Genomic DNA, 25,059 nt, shown 5'->3' with positions numbered 1-25,059 from the left:
GAGCCCTGGTAGGCGGGCGGTTGAGCGGCTGGGTGGGCAGGTCCAGGGCCCGGTTCAGGCCTCATGGGACAATTTGGAGATGCCCCCTCAGCTGGCATCCTGTGGGACCCTGGAAACGTGGGGGGTGGGTCAAAGGTGGATGCTCTGCATGTAAATCCCTCATTACTCTGCCACCCCTCCCCGTGGCCCCCACGGTCAGTTGGGCTTTTTCATTTGGGCCCGGGCGGCCTGGGCTCCGGCCACGGCCACTTCTGCAGGGCCACGACACCACTGCTGCAGCTATGAGTTTCGTCCTGTACCTCCTTGGATCTTGCCCAGACGCCCAGAGGAAAGTGAATGATGAACTGGATCGGGTGTTCGGTATGTAGTTCTGTCTGTGTGAGTGGAGATGAAGGTTTGCAGAGGCACCCGCTTTTCTGCCCTGCCAATGAATAGAGTGTCAGCTCCCCGAGGGCAGGCCCCGCTTCCTTTACCTGTATTGAATGTTCTTTAATGCCCAGTGCAGTGACCTGCCCATAGAAGCTGCCCGGCAAGATGCCCAGCACAACACTCTGCACATAGCAAGCATCCCGTACAGTGCTCTACACCCAGCAGGTGCCCAGTATAAAGTGGATGCCTAATAAATGATGATGATGATGACTACCAGCAAACTGACTGAGGCCAAATGGAGTTTGAGAGGCAGCTCCTTGGCATCCCTTGGAGAGTGGGGTTGGTGTGCTCAATCAATAGGATTTATTGGGTGCCTTCTGTGTGCAGAGCACTGGACTAAGCATTTGGGAGAGTACAATTGAATAAGAGACAAGGTAAGCACAAGGTGCTTCCAGGGTTTTGGGGCTACTTTACAGTACCCGCTATCATCTGCCGAACACTCTCTGTCCCCCTAGCCCCCACCTCAACACCTCCCAGCCCTTCTCCTCATCCATTCCCCTCCTCCATTGCCCCTCCTCTGGTGCTTGCCCCTCCACCCTGCAATTTATTCATTCAATAGTATTTATTGAGCGCTTACTATGTGCAGAACACTGTACTAAGCGCTTGGGATGAACAAGTCGGCAACAGATAGAGACAGTCCCTGCCGTTTGACGGGCTTACAGTCTAATTTATACCACACTAAATCAATCAATCAATCAATTATATTGATAGAGTACTTACCATGAAATAAATCAATCAATGATACTGATTGAGCATTTACTATGTGCAGAGTTCTGTACTAAACACTTGGGAGAGTACAGCACAACAGAATTAGTGGGCATGTACCTTGTCTATAGTAATAATAATAATGTTGGTATTTGTTAAGCGCTTACTATGTGCAGAGCACTGTTCTAAGCGCTGGGGTAGATACAGGGTAATCAGGTTGTCCCTCGTGAGGCTCACAGTCTTCATCCCCATTTTACAGATGAGGTAACTGAGGCCCAGAGAAGTGAAGTGACTTGCCCACAGTCAAACAGCTGACGAGGGGCAGAGCTGGGATTTGAACCCATGACCTCTGACTCCCAAGCCTGGGCTCTTTCCACTGAGCCACGCTGCTTATCTCAATACCAAGCTTACAGTCTAGAGACTGACGAGAGAGAGGAAACTTGACTTCAATCAGGTGTCCCCTTCCCCCACAACGCTTCTCTTGGTTACCCCTGACCCCATGACATTCAATTACATCAATCAATGATATTTATTGAGTAGTTCCTGTGGGCAGAATAAGCGCTTGGGAAAATATGGTGTAATAGAGTCGGTAGACATGATCACAGGGAGCTGACAGTGTAAAGATGCAATCGGACATTAAAATAAATTAGAACTAGGGGGAGTGGCAGAGTCTCTATCCCTAGGGGACTCTCCTCGCCTTGCCACAATGGATGACCTGAAGGAACTGCGCTACCTGGAGTGTGTCATTAAGGAGAGCCTGCGGCTTTTCCCTTCTGTGCCCTTCCTGGCCCGCACAGTCAGCGAGGACTGCTGCATCGGTGAGTGGCCGGCCCCCTAGACTCCAGCCCCCAAGATCCCAGGTCCCGGCCCCCCACGACCCAGCTTTCCAAGCCTCTGGAATCCCAGTCCCCAGTCCTCCACGCTTCCAGGACCCCAAATTCCAAAGCCTGAGGCCACAGGGGAGAGGTGGGGAGGGTCGGGGCAGCTGGAGGAGGAATGGAGGGGTCTGTGTGGAAAGGGAGGGTGAGGAGCTTACTCAGGAGAGGGGGGGAGATGGGACAAGGGGCTGGGGCAAGGGACTCGGGGGTGAGGGACAGGGAGCCATGGCCACCCTGGGGACTTGTCCCTGACTCCTCCGCCCTCTCCACCAACTCCCCACCAAGCCTCCCCTGCCAACCTCCCACTGGGCCTCCCCCTGCCGTCCCCCCACAGGACCTCACCCTATCAGACCTCCACCAACCACCCCCCACCGCACCTCCTACCTGCAACCCCCCACCGGTCCTTCCCCATCAGCCCCACCCAGGCCTTCCCCCACCAAACCTTCCTTCCTCTATAGCTGGATTCTGCATCCCCAAGGGCACTACTGCTCTCATCTGCCCTTTCGCTCTGCACCGGGACCCCAGGTATTTCCCCAACCCCGAGGAATTCCGGCCAGAGCGCTTCTTGCCTGAAAATGCCCACGGTCAGCACCCGTTTGCCTACGTGCCTTTCTCCGCAGGACTGCGCAACTGCATTGGTACGTCCCCAGGGGGCAGGGACTCCCTGACCTCTCTGAGGCTGGGGTGCTGGCGAGAAGCTAATCAATCCCCCACCTCGTCCCCTTCCCCCTCAGGTCACCCAGAGCAGTATGGCTCTGCACCCAGGAAGCAGCATGGCGTACTGGTCTGGGATTCAGAAGGTCATGGGTTCTAATTCTGGCTCTGCCACTTGTCTGCTGTGTGACCTTGGCCAAGTCACTTCACTTGTCTGGGTCTCAGTTACCTCATCTGTAAAATAGGCATTGAGACTGTGAGCCCCATGTCGGACAGGGACTGTGTCCAACCCGATTTGCTGGTATCCACCCCAGTGCTTAGTGCCTGGCACATAGTAATTGCTTAACAAATACCACAAAAATAATAATAATAATGATAAGAATAAGTAGGCATCCTGGCACAGCACTCTGCACTCAGTGGACTCCCAGCACTACTGTCTGAAAGGGCAGACCCAACCGGAGGTTGGCCTTGTGTCCGACGCAGGTCAGAGGTTCGCCCTGCTGGAGGAGAAGACTGTCCTGTCGTGCCTCCTGCGGCGATTCTGGGTGGAATCAGTCCAGAAGCGGGAGGAGCTCAGCCTGGCTGGAGAGCTGATCCTCCGCCCCACCTGCGGCTTGTGGATCAGGCTGAAGAGGAGGAGAGTGAAGACCTCCCTGGACTAGCCCCAGACCAGGAGGTGTCTCCCTGCGTCTTCCAACGCCCCCCCCCCCCGCCCCGCGACCTCCCACCCCCTGGCCTCATCCTGGGGATCAGGCTCCATGGGCCCGGGCTTGGCCACCCCGCCCACCCAGGGTCTGCACGGTGCCACTGACCAGCCGGGCCTGGGTCTGAGCCTGGGCCTGGGCAATTCCCTGTGGCCCGTCCTGAAGACGGAACTTCGGTCCTCTCAGGACTTTCTGTTTGGTGTCTAGTAGCTCCGCACGCACCGCCCTCGGGGGCATCCAACTCCTCCTCTCTCCCTTCTCTTCCCCCTCCTCCTGCCCCTCAGCCTGCCCCCCTCTTTTCCTTCTCTCCCCCCCACCTCCTCCCCTTCTCTCTCCCCTCTTTGAGCCCTTTCTTCCTGTTTCAGCATTTTCACTTTTTCTTTGGGTACAAACAAATCTGTTATTGCCGGTCTCATGGCCGTCGTTGTTTTAAAAGTGGTAGTAAACTTTAAACAGAGTGGCTTAGTGGAATGAGCACGGGCTTGGGAGTCAGAAGTCATGGGTTCTAATCTCGGCTCTGCCAATTATCAGCTGTTTGACTTTGGGCCAGTCGATTCATTTCTCTGTGCCTCAGTTACCTCATCTATAAAATGGGGATTAAGACTGTGAGCCTCACATGCGACAACCTGGTTACTTTGTATCTACTCCAGCCCATATAACGGTGCTTGGCACATAGTAAATGTTTAAGAAATACCATTATTACTATTATTATTATTGTTGTTGTTATTATTAAAGGCCTGCCGGCACTTGGAGTTGGGTCAGGGTGACAGTCGCGGCAGCTGCTCGGCCACAATGCATGTGCGGTGGGCGGAATCTGGACGCTCGGACTCTGGATGCCCTCTGCTCCCCTGCCCGGGCTGGGGGTACAGTACAAACATGGAGGGTGCTCTGTGAGGCTCATTTCTCCCTCGCGGGCCCGCCGTCGCAAAGCCAGACATTGCGCTGAAGCATGAGGGCACAATAAAGACTTTCCCAGGCCCAGCCGGACCATGCCTCTTCCAGCACCCTGCAGCCAGGCCCAGGGCTTCCGGATTGGGGCTTTGGGGGATGAGCGAGAGACACTCTGCTCTGATAATAATAATAATAAAAATGGTATTTGTTAAGTGCTTGCTATGTGCCAGGCACTGTTCTAAGTGCTGAGTTAGATACAAGGTTATCCCATGTGGGGCTCAGAGTCAAATCCCATTTTACAGATGAGGTAACTGAGGCACAGGAAAGTTAAGTGACTTGCCCAAAGTCACACAGTTGACAAGTGGCGGAGCAGGGATTAGAACCAACGACCGCTGACTCCCAAGCACAGCACGTGGCTCTTTCCACTAAACCATGCTGCTTTCTCCAGTTTTGGCTGGTCCCTGGGATCTGGCAGGCCTGGGGCGTCTATGAGGGCTGGAAATGGCTGTGGTCCCCGCCGAAGAAGGAACAGGTGCTTCGGCAGCGGCCAGTGGCGAGAGTCCGACGGACATCAGAGAAAGCCCAAGGCTCACGTATCCTGACCCAGACCCACCCCTGATCTGGCCCACCTTGATAACTCCCGGAGAGGCTGCTCTCTTGTTTTCTGGAAGCCCAAAATACGGAAACTTGAGTGTGTGCTGAGTCCTCATTCTATTAAAGGGAGAATTTATACATGTCTCCTCTTTGTGGTAAAAGCCTGGGAGCCTGGGTTTCCTAATCTCTCACTCAGTGGTAATTATTGAGTGCTTATTATGTGCAGAGCACTATACTAAGCCCTTTGGAGACTACAATAGAATAGAGTTGGTAGCCTAAGGTTACTCTTGGAAGTCAGTTCAGCACTAGGCAGGAAGGGAGGTTGTTGGGTTAACCCTGATAGTCGGTCCTCCACTTTCGCGGAGAGTACTCAATTTTACCCTGAGGGATCGGTTCAGCCCTTTAGAGGAAGAATTAGTCACCCAGCACTTTACCGGAGGCACTGGATTAGCCCTGGGAGTCAGTCCAGCACCCTGGGAAAGGCACTAGATTAATCCTGGTAAGAACAGCACTCTGCACACAGCACACAGTATAGTGGGAGGCAGCATGGCCTAGTGGTAAGAGCATGTGCTTGGTAGTCGGAGGTCGTGGGTTTTAATCCCGGATCCTCTACTTGGGCAAGTCACTTCACTTCTCTGTGCCTCAGTTACCTCATCTGTAAAATAGGGATTGAGACTTTGAGCCCCATGTGGGACAGGGACTGTTCCCAACCGTTCCCAACCAAGAAGCACATTGGCTTAGTGGAAAGAGCACAGGCTTGGGAGTCAGAGGTCATGGATTCTAATCCCAGCTCCGCCACTTGTTAGTTATGTGACTTTGGGCAAGTCACTTCTCTTCTCTGTGCTTCAGTTACCTTATCTGTAAAATTGGGATTAAGACTGGGAGCCCCACATGGGACAACCTGATTATTTTGTATCTACTCCAGCGCTTAGAACACTGCTTGGCACAAAGTAAGCGTTAAACAAATACCGTCGTTATTATTATTATTATCATCTTTCCCAGAGTTTAGAACAGTGCTTGGCATACAGTAAACACTTAGCAAATACCATCATTATTAGACAGGCAGCAGTGTCCTAAAGCCCCCCAGTAGTCCTCAAAGTGCCTAATGAATGACCACGCCACGCCCACCGAGAGACTAAAATCCGCTGGGGCCAATGGCCGGTAGAGTGCTGAGCCAGCAGGCCGGGAGGGACAGTAAGGTCAATATTGGCTTCTGGCCGAGCCTCCGGCCAAGTCGAGTCTCAGGCCAGGCCGAGCCTCCGGCCCGGCCGAACCGCCACAGAGAGACAAGGTGCATTCGCAGCTCCGGCCCGGCCTGCAGGTACTGGAGGCGCGGATCTCCCCTGGGAAGGCCATGATCGCCAACTGGAACAAGATTAAACCTCCTTCGGATGGCCTAGGGTGGAGACCCTAACCCCAGAGAGGTGCAGGGCCGGGGGCCATGACCCCTCCCCACTATTTGTCTTGAGTAAAAGGGGGGCGGTACTCTGGGGTTTCCCTTGAGAAGGGGAGCCAACAGCATCCACTCCAGCGATCAGGACCCTTGGGTTCCCCGCTGATCGAGTCTTCCCAGGAAATCTGCCCTCCCCCACTGGATGGGGTGGGGAGTGGGTGGGTGACCCCGTCCCAGAGGCGATTTTGTGGGCAGGGCCGGACCGAGCACAGAGGGTCGTTGCATTTGCAGGATGCCGCCGGGTTGCCAGTGGGTTTATTTCTTGGGCCTCTTCGCCACCGTGGCCAGTGGTGAGTAAGGGGGCGCTTGACGAGCGAGGATATAGCAGGGGGATGTTGGGGGTGGGGGTGGATGGGGTCACATACTCACCTGGGGGGAAGTGACTGTCCCCGGCGTCTGGGCCGGACAAGGTGGGAGCAGAAGACCCCCGACTCTGAACCTGTGGTCAGCCTGGCAGGTTCCGCCCCATATGGAGACCCCACTGTTCCGGGCTTGTGTAATAATAATAATTATTATTATTATGGTATTTGTTAAGCACCGACTATGTGCCAAGCACTGTTCTAAGCGCTGGGGTAGATACAAGATAATCAGTTGACCCCCATGAGACTCACAGTCTTAATCCCCATTTTAAAGATGAGGTCACTGAGGCACCGAGAAGTAATGTGATTTACCCAAGGTCCCACAGCAGACAAGTGTCAGAGCCGAGATTAGAACCCGTGTCCTCTGACTCCCAAACCTGAGCTCTTGTCACTAAGCCATGCTGCTTCCCTAGGGCTTGGATGGGGAGGGGGACACAGCACGGCCGGGGGGAGAATGGGGGGAGGAGGAGGAGCGAGGCCAAAGTCCAGGCCGGGGGGTGGACACAGCGCAGCCAAAATAGAGGATAGCGAGGTCGGAATTTGGAGGAGAGGGGGAACACACAATGTCTACAACGAAGAGGGAGGAGGGAGGGTTAGGAGATAGAGAGCAAACGGACAAAGCCAACTTGTCTGCCCCCGCCCCATCCCCTGCTCCCGATCCCGGGAGCGTTTCGAGTTGCTGGGGGAATAATAACAATATTGTCTACTGTGACCTTGAGCAAGCCACTTATCTACTATGTGCCTCAGTGACCTCATCTGTAAAATGGGGATGAAGACTATGATTCATTCATTCAATATTCATTCATTCAATAGTATTTATTGAGCGCTTACTATGTGCAGAGCACTGTACTCACTGTACATGAGTCCGATGTGGGACAACCTGATTCCCTTGTATCAACCTTAGCGCTTAGAACAGTGCTTGGCACATAGCAAGCACTCAATAAATACCACAGTAATTATTATTAGTAGTAATAATACTTAAGTGCTTACTATATGTCAAACATTATTCTAAGCGCTGGGGTAGACATAAGGTAGTCAGGTTGGACACAGTCCCTGTCCCACATAGGGCTCACACTCTTAATCTCCATTTTACAGATGAGGTAACTGAGACCCCAAGTGGTGAAGTGACTTGCCCAAGGTCACACAGTAGGCATGTGGCAGAACTCAGGACTTTCTGACTCCTAGGACCGTGTTCCATCCACTAAGCCATGCTGCTTCTCCGCGTGAGATGGGAAGGGGATGGGAGAAGTTGGCTGGGCAGGTGCAGGAGCTGGAGACATCAAGAACTAATAATAATAATTATGGTATTGGTAATATGTGCCAAGCACTGTTCTAAGCGCTGGGATAGAAACAAGGTAATCAGGTTGTCCCGCATGGGGCTCACAGTCTTAATCCCCATTTTACAGATGAGGTAACGGAGGCCCAGAAAAGTGAAACGCTATGCCCAGGGTCACAAAGCAGACAAGTGGTGGATCCGGGGATTAGAACCCACATCCTCTGACTCCCAAATCCGGGCTCTTTCCACTAAGCCACATTCCCCTGCCAGCACAGCCTGGATGGGGGTCCGGAGATCCGGTTTGTAGCCCCGGCTTCACTGCTGATCCTCTGGGTGACCTCCCTGGCCTCTGTTTCCTCAGTTTCCTCCTCTGAAAAATGGGGATAAAATCGCCGCTCTCCTTACCCCTTAGAGAAGCAGCTTGGCTCATTGGAAAGACACCGGGCTTGGGAGTCAGAGGTCGTGGGTTCTAATCCCGGCTCCACCACTTGTCAGCTCTGTGATTTTGAGCAAGTCACTTAACTTCTCTGAGCCTCACCTCATCTGTAAAATGGGGATCAAGACTGTGAGCCCCACGTGGGACAACCTGATCACCTTGTATCCCCCCAGCGCTTAGAACAGTGCCCTGCACATAGTAAGCGCTTAACAAATGCCATCATCATCATCATTAGAGAGGGAGCAGCCAGGGGCAGCGGCGGCCGCTCGCGGAAGGCCCGAGCCTCCCGCTGCCCCTGAGGGTCCCCCTGGGGGTCCCCGACTGAGCAGACCCCTCCCCTGGCCTTGTCCCAGACTGTGTGACGCGACTCCAAGAAGACATCTTCTTCAAGGGCGGGGACTTGGCTGCCTTCTTCGCGCCCAGCGCCGATCACTGCCGCCTTCTCTGCACCTTCCACCCGCGCTGCCTCCTCTTCAGCTTCCTCCCCGCGCACACCTTGCAGGATGAAAGCCGCTGGTGAGGTGGGGAGGGGGCTCCCCCATCTCCTCGCCCCCACCTCTCCCCTTCCCCCCATGCCTCGCCACGTGTCCCCCCGCTCCCGCTCTCCTGGGTTTTCTGGGGGAGGCCAGAACTCATTCATTCAATCGCATTCATTGAGCTCTTAATGTGTGCAGAGCACTGGACTAGACGGGGCTGCCCAACTCTGACCCCTCCCGACCTGGGTGGACTCCCCTCTCCGTCCCCCGTGGGCTGGACTCGGAGCCCCGACCCCGTGTCTGCTGGCCGAAGGGAGCGAGGAGGTCATTCAGGACATCCTCCTGCCTCTGGCAACCTCCTACTACACGATTCTCCGGAAAAAAACCAAAAAACCCTTCTTTCGTGCCTGTTTATTTGTACTGATGTCTGTCTCCCATCCCCTACCCCACCTCCCCAGATTGTGAGCTCTTTGTGGGCAGGGACTGTCTCTATTGCTGTATTGTACTTTCCAAGCGCTTAATACAGTACTCTGCACAGATTAAGCATTCAGTAAATACGTTTGAATGAGTTAATTAATGAATGCTCTGTTTCTGCTCTGTCTGTCTCTGTTCTGTCTGCCTCTTCTGTCTCTGTCCTCTGACTTCGTCTTTGACTCTGCTCTGTCTGCCTCTATCTGTCTCTGACCTCTGATTTTGCCTCTGACTCTATGTCTGCCTTTTCTGTCTGCCTCTGTCCTCTGATTCTGTCTTCATCCGCTGTCTCCTCTGTCTGTCTCTGTTCTCTCTGTGTCTCTGTCCGTCTTTCTGTTCTGTCTGTCTCTGCTTTTGTCTCTGTCTCTCACTGTCTTCCTATCTGTTTCAGTCCTTGTCTGCTCTGTCTCCGTTTCTGCTCAGTCTGACTGTCTCTGCTCTGCCTCTGCCCTCTGTCTGCTCTGTTTATCTCTGCTCTCCCTCTGACCTCGTCTGCTCTGTCTCTACTTCTGCTCACTCTGACCGTCTCTGCTCTGTGTCTGTTCTCGTCTCTGCTCTGGAGGAGAAATGGGGATGGTCCTTTCACCTGATCCAGAAAACACTTCTGCTGGGCGGGACGGCAGCTGTCAGAGGGACCCTCGGTGGACGACCCCCGGAGGGGGAGGAGGGGAGGGTCCGTGGTCCCTGGTTCGCCCACCTCCCCTGAGATGGGCGATTCGACCCCCCAGGTTCCGCTGCTACTTGAAGGACAGCGTCACAGAAACCCTGCCCCGCGTGACTGTGGCCGGGGCCGTCTCGGGACATTCCTTCAAGCACTGCGGCCATCTCATCAGCCGTGAGTTAGCCCCGGGCACCTGCCCCCTCCCCTCAAACCCCACCTTCCTCCTTTCCTCCTCCTCCTCCTTCTCCCTGTTCCCTCCCACTCCCTTCCCTCCCCCTCCGCCTTTCTTCATTCATTCATTCATTCAGTTGTATCTGTTGAGCGCTGACTGTGTGTAGAGCACTGTACTAAGCGCTGGGAATGTTCAGTTCGGCAACAGAGACAATCTCTGCCCAACAACGGGCTCACAGCCTAAAAGGGGACAACAAAACAAAACAAGTAGTCAGGCATCAGTACCATCAAGGTAAGTAAAATCATAGATATATATACACATCATTAATAAAATAGAGTAATAAATAATATATACAAATATACACAAGTGCTTTGGGGAGGGGAAGGGGATAGAGCAGAGGGAGGGAGTAGGGGGAATGGGGAGGGGAGGAGGGGCAGAGGGAAAGGGAGGACTCGGTTTGGGAAGGCCTCCTGGAGGAGGTGAGCTTTGAAGAGCAGAAGAGAGTTAATTTGGCGGCTGTGAGGAGGGAGGGCATTCCAGGTCAGTGGTAGGACATGGGCCAGGGGTTGACAACGGGACAGGCGAGAACGAGGCCCAGTGAGGAGATTAGCAGCGGCAGAGGAGCGGAGTGTGGGGGCTCGGCTGGAGAAGGAGAGAAGGTAGGTGAGGTAGGAGGGGGCCAGGGGATGAAGAACTTTGAAGTCAAGAGTGAGGAGTTTTTGTTTCCTGAGAAGATTGATAGGCAACCACAAGAGGTTTTTGAGGAGAGACTTCTCCGCATCCTCATCTACTCCCTCTCTCCCTCCCCCTCTCCAAACAGCAGTCCTGGCCCGAGATTAAACGGACCCAGAGTGAAGAACGGGAGAAGCCAATGAGCGGGCTGGAGAGGGAGGAGAGGGGGTGGATGAAAAACAGCTTGGTTTAGTGGAAAGAGCACGGGTTTGGGAGTCAGAGGTCGTGGGTTCTAATCCCAGCTCCGCCCCTTGTCAGCTCTGTGACTTTGGATAAGTCACTTAACTTCTCTGTGCCTCAATTATCTCATCTGTAAAATGGGGATGAAGACTGTGAGGCCTACATGGGACCACCTGATAGGCTTGTATCTACCCCAGCGTTTAGAACAGTGCTTGGAACAGAGTAAGCGCCTAACAAATACCATAATTATTATTATTATTATGGGAGGGAGTGGGGTGAAAGGGAGACGGGGTGGGTTCATTCATTCATTCAATCGTATTTATTGAGCGCATACTGTGTCCAAAGCACTGTAGTAACTGCTTGGAATGTACAATTTGGCAACAGATAAAGACAATCTCTGCCCAACAACGGGCTCACAGTCTAAAACGGGGAGACAGAAAGGAAAACAAAACAAGTAGTCAGAGTGGAAGAGAAGAAGAGGGGAGGAAGTAAAGGGGATGGGGGAGAGAAGGCGAGCGGGAGGGAGAGAAGGGGCGGGACGAAGAGCCTGGGGGACTGAGCCGTTCCTGCAAGGGCGCGCAAAGTAAGGAGCAATAATAATAATTGTAATAATAATGGTATTTGTCAAGCACTCACTATATGCCAGGCACTGTACTAAGTGCTGGAGCGGGTACAAGCAAAATGAGTTCCCTGTCCCCCGTGGAGCTCACTGTTCCCATCCCTGTGGGGCCGGTGTGACCGTGGAAACAAGACATGTCTCCCCCTTTTAGACTGTGAGCCCATGTTAGGGATTTTCTCTATCTGTTGCCGAATTGAACATTCCAAACGCTCAGTACAGTGTTCTGCGCACAGTAAGCGCTCAATGAATACGATTGAAATGAATGAATGAATGAACAGGGACCTTCGCTCCCTCCGATCGTGGCCCCCAGCCCGGGGCTGGCCGTGCTGAATTCATTCATTCAGTAGTATTTATTGAGCGCTTACTATGTGCAGAGCACTGTACTGAGCGCTTGGAATGGACAGTTAGGTAACAGATAGAGACAATCCCTGCCCCATGACGGCTCACAGTCTAAACGAGGGAGACAGACGGCAGAGCAAAAGACAACCAAACAAAAACGAGATAACATTTTCAAGCTAAATAGAATCAAAGGGATGCACACTTCATTAAGAAAATAAATAAGGTAATAAGTAATATATAGAAATGAGCACAATGCTGAGGGGAGGGGAAGAGCAAAGGGTGGGGGGGAGGGGGAGCAGAGGGAAAGGGGGCTCAGCTGAGGGGAGGCAGGGAGGGCGAGGGTGCCGCTGAATGCCCGGTGCCCTCTCTGTCCTGGGGCAGTGTGCAGCCGCGAGGTCCACCCCGGGCTGGACATGCGGGGGACCAACCACAACCGCAGCTGGGCCCGGAGTGAGGACGAATGCCAGCGGAGGTGCACGGACGACGCCCGATGCCAGTTCTTCACCTTCGCCACGCAACGCTTCCACAGCGCTGCCAACCGGTGAGCCCCGGCAGCGGGTGGATTGCGGGGGGCAAGGGGGGCATAAGGGGCCCGGGCTCGAGGGGACGGGGTGGAAAAGGCCTTTCAAAGTGAGGCAGCCGCCACTCGGAGTGGTTGGATTGAAGCGGCTGTGAACCTAGTAGCTGATCGGGACTGAGTCCCAGATTTGATTATTCTGTGTCTCCTTTAGCGTTTAGCACAACATTTGACACAGAGCACTTTCTTGATAAATACCTAAATAAATAAAAAAGCATCACTAAATGGGGAAATCTCCTTTTCCCCGTTTGAATCACAGTCAGGGGTTAGGACGGACACTTTCTTCATGCCTATTTTACAGATGAGGCACAGAGGAGTGAATTGGCTTAGTGGAAAGAGCACGGGCTTGGGAGTCAGAGGACATGGGTTCTAATTCCAGCTCCTCTACTTGTCTGCTGTATGACCTTGGGCAAATCACTTCATTTCTCTGTGCCTCAGTTACCTCATCTGAAAAATGGGGATAAAGACTGTGAGCCCCACATGGGACAACTGATTATCTTGTACCTATCCCAGGGCTTAGAACGGTGCTTGGCACATAGTAAGCGCTTAACAAATTACATAAAAAATGACTTGCCCAGGCCATAGAGCTGACAAGTGGCAGAGTAGGGATTAGAACCCAGGTCCTCTGACTCCTAGGCCCTGTGTGCTCTATCCACTAGGCCGTATTTTTTCTTTAGCACTTCAGCAGATATTCATACAGCAGGCACTCAATACGGTGCTCTGCACCCAGCAGTCACCCAATACAGTGCCCTGCACACAGCCGGCACCTGCCCTGAACACAGCTGACACCCAATGAACAATACTGATGGACTGATTGAGGAGCTCGGCCCGATTGCAGTACAAGCGAAGTTGGTCCAGGGGAAGTTCCGGTGACGTAGGAACTGTTTTCCATTCCTCCCTCTGCCTCCTTCCGCTCGGCACTGACCATAGAACTGGCCAAATTGTCCTGCTCTCCTTTCCTCTCCCTGCCCTTAGGAATGCCTGTCTGCTGAAACACAGCTCAACGGGTACTCCGACCACAATCAAGATGATGGATGGGGTGGTGTCTGGATTCTCTCTAAAGGCTTGTGCCCTCTCCCATTTGGGTAATGCCGGCTTGCCAGTCTTTGGCACCAATTGAGCCAGGGGTGCATGAGGATATTGGCTGGGAGAAACAATAGAAGGCCACACTGCATCATGGCCTTTGGATTGGGTTTGCTGAGGGCTGAGTGGGCACTGGACTACCACTACAGGGGTGGTTTGGGGTGCTGGCCTGGACATTGGATGGGTGGTTGAGTGGACATTGGGCTGGACTCTGTGTGGGTGATTTGGGGTGCCAGCAAGGGCACTCTGCATGTGGCTAAGTGTTTCTCCAGGCCCCTCTGTCTCCTCCCCCATCCCCTCCGGCCTTAGGTTGTACCCGAGACATTTTCCAGGACATGGCCTTTTCCGATGATGATGTGGCCAAGATGGTGACCCCAGATGCCTTTGTCTGCCAAACTGCTTGCACTTACCATCCTAGCTGCCTCTTTTTCACCTTCCACACCAATGCGTGGACTCCAGAGGCCCAGAGGTGAGCGCTGGCCCAGGCGGCAGGCTGACCATTCCCCCAGGGACCCACTATCTGGTGCAGGAGGGAGGAAATTCTCAATCAGTGGAGTCGGGGGAGGGTCCCGGCCACCCCTGGGATCAATCAATCAATCAATCAATTGCATTTATTGAGCATTTACTGTGTCCAGAACACTATACTAAGCACTTGGGAGAGAACAATATAAAAGAGTTGTTAGACACGTTTCTTGCCCATGGTGAGCTTACAGACTCTAGGGGGAGACAGATGTTAATGTAAATAAATACATTAAATTAAAAATATGTCTATAAGTGGTCTAAATGCTATGGAGGGGTGAATAAAGGGTGCACGTCCTAGTGCAGTGGAGGTGCAGAAGGGAGTGGGAGGAGAAGAGGATCCTTTTACCGTGGGAATCAGGCCCTCAGTCCTCCCCCAGGCCCTGCCCTCTAGGGAGTCAGGTTGCCATGGAGCTGAGAGCCTAGCACAGCAACCAGTAAAGACAATGCGTTAACCAATGCTCGACCTCCAACTCTTCTCCCTGCCCCTGTCCCAGTCCGCCTCTTCCTGGATCCCTCCTCCTCAACCTCCTACGCTCCCTCGGCTTCCTCCACCACTGGACGAGTTGGCCTCTGCTTGGAACCCACCATGGTCGGTTTCCCCACCTGCCTAGGCTTCGCTCCTCTGATGCTCCATCTCGTTTGTCTCACCACCGACCCCTGGGCCATGTCCTAACTCTGGCCTGGAATGCCCTCCCTCCTCAAATCTGACAGACAATTATTCTCACTCCCTTCAAAGCCCTACTGAAGGCATATCTCCTCCAAGAGGCCTTCCCAGAATTAAGTCCTACTTTTCCTCATCTCCCACTCCCTTCTGCACCTTCCCCCCCCACCCCACAACACTTATGTATATATTATGTATATATCTGTAATTTATTTATTTATTTATATTGATGCCTGTTTGTATTGATGTCTGTCTCTCCCCACCCCCACCCCCACCCCAGGCTGTGAGCTCGTTGTGGGCAGGGGTTGTCTCTCTTTATTGCTGTAGTATACTTTCCCAAGCACTTCGTACTGTGCTCTGTACTAAATAAGTACACAGTAAGCGCTCAATAAATATGATTGAATAAATGAATGAATGGTAACGCGGTTCCCACTGTGCTCTGTAGGAACATTTGTCTCCTTAAGACGTCGCAAAGCGGGTCACCCAGCTCTTCCCTGCCGACGCCGCATGCTGTGTCAGGTTACAGCCTCCTAGCCTGCCAGGGCCCTCTGCCTGGTAAGGACTTCTCTAGCCATGTGGCTCCGCGGGGGCCCAGGCTCCTGTCCCCCACCCAGGCACCGCATCCCGGCTCAGCCACATGTCTGCGGTGTGACCTTGGGCAAATCACTTCACTTCTCTGGACCTCAGTTACCTCATTAGTAAACTGGGGATTAGGACTGTGAGCCCTATGGAGGACAGGGACTGTGTCCAGTCTGATTTGCTTGTATTCACCCCAGCGCTTAGTACGGTGACCGGCACAAAGTAAGCGCTTAACAAATACCACAATTATTATTATTATCACTATTATCGCAGCCGTTTCCCTTGGAAACTTCGGGTGTTTGTGATAATAGCAGCACCTGCTCCTCGGAGGCCCCCTAGTAGTTACAGAGCATCTGTGTGCCTCCCCCCAATCTCTCGGCGGGTAACAGACTGACCAGAGAGAAACCCATCCATCTGTCCGGGCTTAGATCACAGGAGGTCAGCAGGGGGTGCAGGACACTGGTCTAACAATATATCCGGGATAACAGTCAATCAATCAAGCTATTTATTGAGCTCTTACTTTGTGCAAAGCACTATACTAAGCACTTGGGAAAGTACAATGCAATAGAATAGACATTAATCCTGCCCGAAAAGACTTTATAGTCTGGTGGAGAAGACAGACATTAAAATAAAATACAGATAGGAGAAATGGCAGTGTAAGGATATGTACATAAGTGCTGTAGAGCTGATGGTGGGGTGTGAATATCAAGTATTTGAGGGATTCAGATCTGAGGGCACAGTAGATACAGGGGGAGGGTAGGTAGGAGAAATGAGGGTTCTTTTTCAGAGAAGGCCTCTCAGAAGAGATGTGATGTTGGGAGGACTTTGAAGGTGGGGACAGTGGTGGTCTTTTGGATACAAAAGGTGGGAGAGTTCCAGGCCAGAGAGAAGACATGGGCAAGAGATTGGCATCGAGAAAAACGAGATCAAGGTACACAGAGTAGGTTGGCGTTAGAGGAATGAAGTGAGTGTGCTGGGTTGTAGTAGATCATCAAGGTAAGGTAGGAGGGGGAGAGCAGGGTGCCTTAAAGGCAATCAATCCATCAATTGTAGTACATACTGTGTGCACAGCACTGTACTGAGCATCTGGGAGTCTGCAAAATAACAGAGTTCTACCATGTAGACATATTCTCTGCCCACGATGAATTTACAATTCTTTACAAGGTGTTAAAGAATTTTTGTTGGAACAGAGATGAGGGGGCAACAAATGGAGTTTTTGAGCAGTGGGGAAACATAGACTGAATGGTTTTGTAGAAAAATCATTTGGGCAGCAGAGATAAGTATGGACTAGAGAGGGGAGAGACAGAAAGCAAGGGGGTCAATGAGGAGGCAGGCTAATTGCAGAAGTCAAAGTGGGATGTGAAAAATGCAGCTGTATAACAGTGAAGAATGGGGGGGACCCCAGAAGAGGAAAAGGGGTGGGGGGGGGAACAGGGGAAAACAGAAGGAGAGAAAAGAGGGGGAGAAAGGCAGGAAGGGAAAGGGTGAGAGAGGGAAGAAGATGAGGAGACAATGGAAATGGAAGAAATTGAGGAGTGTCGCAACGCCTCCCGCCTCCCTACTCCATTCAGCAGAAGATAAGGCCGGTGAGGCAGGGGTGACCTCTAGTGGCTCGTAGCTAACACACACTGGTGATCAGAAACTGCGATCAATCAATCATATTTATTGAGCCCTTATTATGCTAAACTTTACTAAACTCTTGGGAGACTACAACACAACAGTATAACAGACACATTCCCTGCCCACAGGTAGCTTACAGTCTATAGAGGGAGACAAACATTAATATAAATAAATTATGAATACATACATAAGAGCTGTGGGGCTGAGGGAAGGGTGAATAAAGGGTGCCAATCCAAGCGCGATAATAATAACTGTTGTTAAGCGCTGGGTAGATACAAGGTAATGAGGTTGTCCCACGTGGGGCTCACAGTCTCAATCCCTCATACAGATGCGGTAACTGAAGCAAAGATAAGTTAAATGATTTGCCCAAGGTCACCCAGACGACAAGTGGCGGAGGCGGGATTAGAACCCACGCCCTTTGATTCCCAACTCCTTGTTCTCTCCACTAAGCCACGCTGCTTCTCTATCAGTGTCCCGGGGGGCGGGGAGGAAAGAGGTGGGATGGGTATGACTACTGTGTCAGCCTTCTCTCTGATCTCCCTTCCTCCTCTCTCGCCCCGCTCCGGTCTATTCTTCACTCCGCTGCCCGGCTCATCTTTCTGCAGAAACGATCTGGGCGTGTCACTCCCCTTCTTAAACACCTCCAGGGGTTGCCTATCGACCTCCGCACCAAACGAAAACTCCTCACTCTACGCTTCGAGGCTCTCCATCACCTTGCCTCTTCCTACCTCTCCTCCCTTCTCTCTTTCTACCGCCCACCCCGCACGCTCCGCTCCTCCGCCGCCCACCTCCTCGCCGTCCCTCGGTCTCGCCCAACCCGCCGTCGACCCCCGGGCCGCGTCCTCCCGCGGTCCCGGAACGCCCTCCCGCCTCACCTCCGCCAAACCGATTCTCTTCCCCTCTTCAAAACCCTACTTAAAACTCACCTCCTCCGAGAGGCCTTCCCAGACTGAGCTCCCCTTCTCCCTCCACTCCCTCTACCGCCCCCCCCTTCACCTCTCCGCAGCTTAACCCTCTTTTCCCCCCATCTCCCTCTGCTCCTCCCCCTCTGCCTTCCCATCCCCTCGGCACTGTACTCGTCCGCTCAACTGTATATATTTTCATCACCCTATTTATTTTGTTAATGAAATGTACATCGCCTCGATTCTATTTAGTTGCCATTGTTTTTACGAGATATTCTTCCCCTTGACACTATTTATTGCCCTTGTTCTCGTCTGTCTGTCTCCCCCGATTAGACCGTAAGCCCGTCAAACGGCAGGGACTGTCTCTATCTGTTGCCGACTTGTTCATTCCAAGCGCTTAATACAGTGCTCTGCGCATAGTAAGCGCTCAATAAATACTATTGAATGAATGAATGAACGAAAGTATCGGATACTGGCTGATGGCATGCGGTTCCCTTTGTTCCGTAACAGAGACTTGCCACAGGAAAGTGTACCCTGGCATGGCTTTTGAGGGGGATAAGCTGAGGCAGGTCCTGGTTAGTGGGGTCGACGCCTGCCAGAAGAACTGCACGGACACCCTCCGCTGTCAGTTCTTCACCTACGCCTCCCTGCCCACCGAATGCCAGGGCGACAGGTAGGCGCAGCTCGGCGCCCACTGGGCAGGGCGAGGGACGTTCTCTGGCTTTGCCCTCGGTTTTAGGCAGCTCCCTTTCTTGCTCTCCTGCACCCCTGTCTAGGTGTGAGTGCTCCCTGATGATGTCGTCAGACGGCGCACCCTCGAAGGTTGTCCCCGGGGTCGGACGGGCCTCTGGCTACTCCTTGAGGTTGTGCAGGACTGGGGTCGGCCCAGGTGAGTGGAACTGAGGTCAGTGCAGCCTCGCGGGGCGGGGCCAGGTGTGGACCCTCAGGTGAAACTCATTTCCTTCCTCCTCTGCTGGGAGCTGCCAGCCCAGCCTTCACGGAGCAGAGGGATTTGTTCCCCAGGGGGTGGCCTAAGGGGGTCCGATGATCTCTATTGGGTTCCTGGGGAAGAGTCAGCACGGACCATATAATACCCCAGACCCCCACCCTCCTCCCCTGGGTCATTGAGGGAGAGTCAGAGATAGAGAGGGGAGAGTCAGGGGTTTTGGATGGTCTGTGCTGGGACACTGGGGAAGAGTCAGGGGTGTTGGATGGTCCGTGTTAGGTTACTGGAGGAGAGACAGGGATGGACAAGGGAAAACCAAGGTTGGTGTCCAGGAGGCAACAGGAACCCTTTTCCTCTCAGCAACCTCGTGCTGCTAGGGCAGACACCATCCTGGAAAGGGAGGGCCAGAGGGCAGAGAAGCAGCATGGCCTAGTGGATAGAGCGTGGGTTTGGGAGTCAGAAGGACGTGGATTCTAACCCCGGATCCACCACTTGTCTGCTGAGTAACCTTGTGCAAGTCATTTCACTTCTTTGGGTCTCAGTTACCTCGTCTGTAAAAAGGGGTGTGAGATTGAGCCTCCAGTGGGTCAGGGACTTTGTCCATCTTGAATTGTTTGTATCCACCTTAGTGTCTTGAACGTAATAAGCACTTAACAAATACCACGATTGTTATTGTTAGTGTTGCCGGTCTCAGTGGGCAGAGCTCTTTTGCAGATGAGGCTGTCCGATGTACTGAAGTTGAAGAGGGAAAGTGTGGTGATAGTCGGGAAGAGTAGGAGGGTGGTGTTGCTGGGAGCCCACGATCCACCCTGCCTCAGCCCAGTCTCCACCACCTCTGACCTCCTGTTGTGACCTGACGGGAGAAGGGGGCGGGGGGGCCCGTCTCCTCCCCACTCAGGGAGACTGGGGTTCCTCTGGACAAGGGGCGAGTTGGCCCTTGTCAGCTCTGCATTGTTTGACGCCTCTCCCCGCTTCTCCACGCCTTTCCACGCCTCTGACTTTCCTTACCTCTCCTTGCCTCTCCGTGCTTCTCTGCACCTCTCCGCGCCTCTGACTCTCCATTCCTCTCCTCTCCTCTCTGCGCTTCACCACGCCTCTCAGTGTGTTCCACGAAGACCAACGTCAGGGTTGTAGGCGGGACCAAGTCTGCTCCAGGCGAGTGGCCGTGGCAGGTCAGCCTACACGTCAAGAAGTCGACCCAGCATCTCCTGTGCGGAGGCTCCATTATTGGGCCTCGGTGGATCCTGACAGCAGCCCACTGCTTCGATGGGTAGGTCCCGATTTGGGGCTAGCAGGTCACATCCCAGAAGTCCACTCTCGTCATGGGAGCTCAGTGCAAAAGGGCTGCCCTCCTCAAATGTGTTTTCCCTCCCTCTGACTCCCCCGCTTGATCCAAGGGAAGACCCAAAGGGAAAGTCAGGGATGGAGAGGGGAAAAAGAATCAGGGTTTTTGGATGGTCTGTGGTGGTCACTGGAGGATGGAGTCAGGAATGGACAAGGGAAAGTCAGGGGTGGTGTCCTGGAGGCAACCAGTCCAACAGAAACCCAACTTCTGCTGTCTGGGAGGGTTAGGATGTAAACCCTATTTAAAACAATCACCCAACCTTGGGAACCCTCATGCCCTCTGTCTGATATCCAGTAGAGCAGTTTTCCAGAAACATGGCCTGAATTTCTTCTGGCCCAGCGTTCTGCTATGACGATTACTCAGCCAAATCCCCTGCCAGAGAGAAACTTTGACAAAGGGTGGGCCTGACACAGAGTTAGATTATAAAGGGACCAGCTCACATTCCTCTCCAAGGGGACTGGTGTCCCCGTCTGCAGACTTTATTCCCCCTTAGTCCTAGAAGTCATGAAAAGAAGCAGTGTTTTTCTAGTGGTCTGACCACTGGTGCCATTTGCCTGTTATGCTATCTTGGGCAAATCACTTAACTTCTCTTAGGCCTCAGTTTCCTCATCTGAAAAATGGGGATTCAGTATTCATTCTCCTTCCTACTTAAACCCTGAGCCCCATGTGGGACGGAGTCTGTGTCGACTTGATTAACTTGGATCTACTCCAGCACTTATACAGGTGCTAGGCACAAAGTAAGCGCTTAACAAATACCACATTTATTATGATGATGAAAGAGGCCATAATGGATTATTTGAGAGGGTCGGGCCTCTTCCCAGTCGAGCCTGGGAGACAATGTTCAGAGGAGCTGCTGGAGAGAGTTTTGTGTGATTTCCTTGGGCTTCAGCCCAGTGATTCATAATTTGCACAGAGTAGTAGCTGTGATAATGGTGTTTTCTGAGCACCCACTGGGTGCGGGACATTGTACTCAGCTCCTGGAAAGTAAAAAACAGAGAGGTGACATAGTCCCTGCCCACAAGGAGCTACTACTCTACCAGGGCAGAATGTAAAATTAAATCTTTTCCCAAGCCTCTACTCCACCCGACCCCCCATTTCTGCTTCATATTTTGATGTGTGTTTGTTCCTAGACTCAACCTCCCTGCACTCTGGCGTGTCTATGGGGGCATCTTGAACCAGTCAACCATAGACGAGAACACCCCTTTCTCCAGAGTCCAAGAGATCATCATCCACTCCCAATACAAGGTCCTGAATAGCGGCCACGACATTGCCCTCATGAAGCTTGAGTCTCCCCTGAATTTCACAGGTAGGCAGTGGGGGACTGGAATCCTTTGTTCTCCAGGGCCCGAAGGGTGCTCTCCCGGAAAGAAGTCAGTATGGGACTACTGACCCTGGAGCTCGGCTGTTCGGGAAGCTGGTGGTGACCGTGTCTCCTGGATGCCAATATGGGGTGGGGGAGATTATATGGATTCTGAGGGAACTTTTTGTTAGCAAACACCTGGGTCTAAATGAAGAAGAAGGGGCACCAGCCTGCTGGGTACCAGACCATCAGGGCAACACAGAGAGGCTCCCGGAGGTGTGTATGTTCGTGTGAGCCTGTGTGCATGACTGGGTCCGGGTCCGGGTCTATATAATTGCTTCTGGGTCGGTGAACGTTTACATGTGAGTCTGTGTGTGTCGGGGTGTGGTGTGTCTAATTCACGTACACGTCCCCTTTTCCTCCTTTCTCTTACCTGAAATTTTTTTCAGTGTATACCTACCCAACCGTAAGCTCTTTGAGGACAAGGACCATGTTTTCTATCTTTATAGTACTCTCTCAATCTCTCCATATAGTGCTCTTCATGTAGTAGTCTGTAGCTCCTTGAGCGAACGTTCTGTGTCTGCTAACTCTATTGTTCTCTCTCAAGTGCTCAGTGCCCTGCTCTGCACAAGGTAGGGTCTCAATAAATACTGTGGATTGATGTGTGTGTCTGTGTGAGTGTTTGTATGATTGCTTGTGTATATGCATGTGTATTGTGTGTATTTGTATGGGTCTGCATATGCCTGTGTAGGTGAGTGTGGACGAGTGGATCTGTGTGATTCCAACTCATGTTACACTTTTCCTTCTTCCTCCTATCTGTAAATGATTGTAGTGTCTGTCTCCCCCATTAGACTGTAAGCTCCTCTAGGGCAGGGATCAAGTTTATTCTCCCACATAGTAAGCACTTAGTAAAAGCTATTTTTGAGTGATTAAGGTGTTTGCCTGTGTGAGTGTGAGAATTTCCCCACTCCAGGGACTGGAGGCCAGAGGAAGAGAGGGGAGGTAGTGGCTGGGATTTGGGGAGTTTGGAAGAGGGGAGGGGTTGGGGAAGGTAAAGGGTGATTTCTTAATCTGCACCCCGCCCCCCGTTTCCATGCAGATCTCCAGCGGCCCATCTGCCTGCCAACCCCGGAAGACACCGGTGTCACCCTGGCTAACTGCTGGGTCACGGGCTGGGGCTACTCAAGAGAGAATGGTACCGAGACAACCGGGCTCCTCATCAGCTGCTCTGCGACCGATTCCCCCAGCACTTTGCCTTCCAAGGGTGCCCAAGGCTCACCATTCACTCATTCATTCATTCAATCAATCATTTATTGAGCGCTTATTGTGTGCAGAGCACTGCACTAAAAGCTTGGAAAGTGCAATACAACAATGAGACAATCCCTGCCCGCAACCAGTTTAGAGTCTGGGCGGGGCGGGAGGGGCCTGGGGTACGGGAGAGACAGATATCAAAACAGGTAAACAGGTATCAGTATAAACAGATAGAATTAAAGATGTATGCATATATACATAAGTGCTTTGGGGCGGAAGGGGAAGAACAAAGGGAGTGAAGGAAGGGAGTGGGAGCTGAGGAAAAGGGGCCTTAGTCTGGGAAAACCTCTTGGAGGAGATGCGCCTTCAGTGAGGCTTTGAAGGAGGGGAAGAATTGTTTGGCGGATATGAGGAGGGAGGGCGTTCCAGGCCAGAGGGAGGATGTGGGCCAGGGGTCGATGGCGGGACAGGCGAGAACGAGGTACAATGAGAAAGTGAGCGGCACCAGAGGAGCGGAATGTGCGGACTGAGTTGCAGAAAGACAGAAGGGAGATGAGATAAGAAGCGGCAAGGTGATAAAGAGGTTTGAGGAGTTTTCACTACCGATCGGTCCTGGAGTGGGATGGGGCCGGGCGAAGAGTGCCCAGGTGGGGGTGGAAGAGGCGACCGGAGAGGACCGGTCCAAGGCGGCTTGGGGAAGGAGAGGAAGGAGGATGGGACGGAAGCCGGCTGCGAGGAGCCCTTCTTTCGCCTTTCCGTGACTGGAGCTTCCCCACCCCTCCGCCTCACCCCCAGCCCCAGCTCCTCCTTCAACCCCCGCGCTGTGTCTCCCCAGGGGAGGTTCAGGCCATCCTCCAGAAGGCCAAGATTCCTGTGATCAGCAACCTGGAGTGCCAGGAGCGCTATCCGCAGCACAAAGTCACCAGCGGGATGGTCTGCGCTGGCTACAAGGACGGCGGGAAAGACGCCTGCAAGGTAAAACCCACCGGGGCCGGGCTTGTATGGAACAACTCGTTTCCCTTTAGTGGTCCGAGCAGGAGACCCTTTCTTCTCTCTTTTTCTCCCTTCTCTCCTCCTCCCCTCTCCGCTTTCCCTTCTCTCTAGCCCTTCCCTTCCTCCTCACTCCTTCATTCCCTGGTTTGGAATTATGACTGGTGGCGGGAGCAGAGCAAATGGACCCCAGCCCTGGCTCTGCCCCGAGCGTTTACGACGGGGGTCGGGGGTCAGGGATTTGGGGGGAGAGGGACGCGCACAACCAGTCCTCCCCGCCTGTGGCTGCTGTAGCCCGAGAGTAGGGAAGGATCCCCTAGGGAACCTGCAAACACCTGAAAAATCGACTGTTCCCTGACACTCCCGGCCCCCGCGACAAGACTGGGATTTGACCCCCGGGGAGTCGGCCGGGCCTGCCCCTCGCCCAAAGCCAGAGTAACATCCGTAAGAGCCTGTGTCCTCCTCCCCTCCCCAACCAGCCAGGGCTCAGGGGAGGGCAGGAGGGAAATTTCCATCCCCGTTGGATTCACCATCCCTTGCCAGCCCGACATGGGGCGGCTCGGCTGTCAGAGGGTACGTCTCCGACCTCAGACTGGCCCTCCCCGGGTTCTCTCGGTGCCCCGAAGCGGGAATGACCCTCCCTATGATCTACGGGGAGCCTGAAGGAGCGAATGACCCTCCCTCTGGTCTACAGGGTGGTTTAGAGGCGCGAATGACCCTCCAACTGGTCTACGGGGCTCTCGGAGGCCCGAATAGTCCTTTCTCTAACTTCAAGGCGCTCAGGGGCGCTAATGGCCTTCTCCCTCTTTCTCTTTCTTTCCCACCCGCGGGGCTGCAGGGAGACTCGGGGGGGCCCCTGGCGTGCAAGCACCACGGCGTCTGGCACCTGACTGGGGTCACCAGCTGGGGCGAAGGCTGTGCTCGCAAGGACCACCCCGGGGTGTACACCAGAGTGGCCGAATACGTGGCCTGGATCCAAGAGAACACGCAGACAAGGGACGAACCGGCTTCGCCCGAGCTGCCCACATGATGGTCTCGGCGGGTGGGCTCAGGTGGAAGCTGTCATCTCTTCCCAGTTGAGCAGAGCTTAGGCTGCTGGTGGGGGTGGGAGTGGGGGCGGTAAGGGAGGGGGGTTAGTGCGAGGCTATGGGTCAGTCTGGAAACTCAACCAATCAATCATTCATTAGATGCTCTCAGCCTCTGAGAGGCTGCGTGGCCCTGGGAATGTCATTTAATAATGATGGTATTTGTTAA

General features: G+C 53.3%; 2 protein-coding genes across 7 annotated transcripts in view; both read left to right on the top strand.

Annotated features, from left to right (window-relative positions):
* The window catches only part of LOC100090407 (cytochrome P450 4V2), a 16,015-nt gene extending 11,017 nt beyond the window's left edge, over positions 1-4,998 (top strand). The window contains exons 8-12 of one of the 3 annotated variants that reach the window (XM_029076766.2): positions 258-360; positions 1,818-1,952; positions 2,471-2,650; positions 3,150-3,342; positions 4,710-4,998. In XM_029076766.2, coding sequence (XP_028932599.1) covers positions 258-360; positions 1,818-1,952; positions 2,471-2,650; positions 3,150-3,328 — 597 coding nt within the window. In that variant the 3' untranslated portion in view covers positions 3,329-3,342; positions 4,710-4,998. Of the gene's footprint in view, positions 1-257; positions 361-1,817; positions 1,953-2,470; positions 2,651-3,149; positions 3,828-4,709 lie in introns of those variants that run through there. The other 2 variants (XM_029076767.2, XM_029076765.2) reach the window with 2 other exon arrangements.
* Positions 3,773-25,059, top strand: LOC100086786 (plasma kallikrein-like). 4 transcript variants are annotated; one of them, XM_029076764.2, is made up of 15 exons: positions 3,773-3,835; positions 6,559-6,598; positions 8,733-8,895; positions 10,055-10,161; positions 12,411-12,570; positions 13,582-13,691; positions 13,999-14,158; positions 15,318-15,427; positions 18,484-18,646; positions 18,750-18,862; positions 20,021-20,189; positions 21,395-21,570; positions 22,664-22,759; positions 23,651-23,790; positions 24,644-25,059. In XM_029076764.2, the coding sequence occupies exons 1-15, from the start codon at positions 3,785-3,787 to the stop codon at positions 24,833-24,835; spliced, it is 1,950 nt and encodes a 649-aa protein (XP_028932597.1). In that variant the 5' UTR covers positions 3,773-3,784; the 3' UTR covers positions 24,836-25,059. The 4 variants fall into 4 exon arrangements, with proteins under 4 accessions (XP_028932597.1, XP_028932594.1, XP_028932595.1 ...); XM_029076761.2 differs by lacking the exon at positions 3,773-3,835 and adding an exon at positions 5,870-6,176 and having other exon boundaries at positions 6,540-6,598; positions 23,611-23,790; XM_029076762.2 differs by lacking the exon at positions 3,773-3,835 and adding an exon at positions 5,872-6,176 and having other exon boundaries at positions 6,540-6,598.

The sequence above is a fragment of the Ornithorhynchus anatinus genome, chromosome 12 (assembly GCF_004115215.2).
Source record: "Ornithorhynchus anatinus isolate Pmale09 chromosome 12, mOrnAna1.pri.v4, whole genome shotgun sequence".
NCBI classification, from domain to species: Eukaryota; Metazoa; Chordata; class Mammalia; order Monotremata; family Ornithorhynchidae; genus Ornithorhynchus; species Ornithorhynchus anatinus.
The sequence above is the reverse complement of the archived record's forward strand: the minus strand, read 5'-3'. Positions and strand labels throughout refer to the sequence as shown.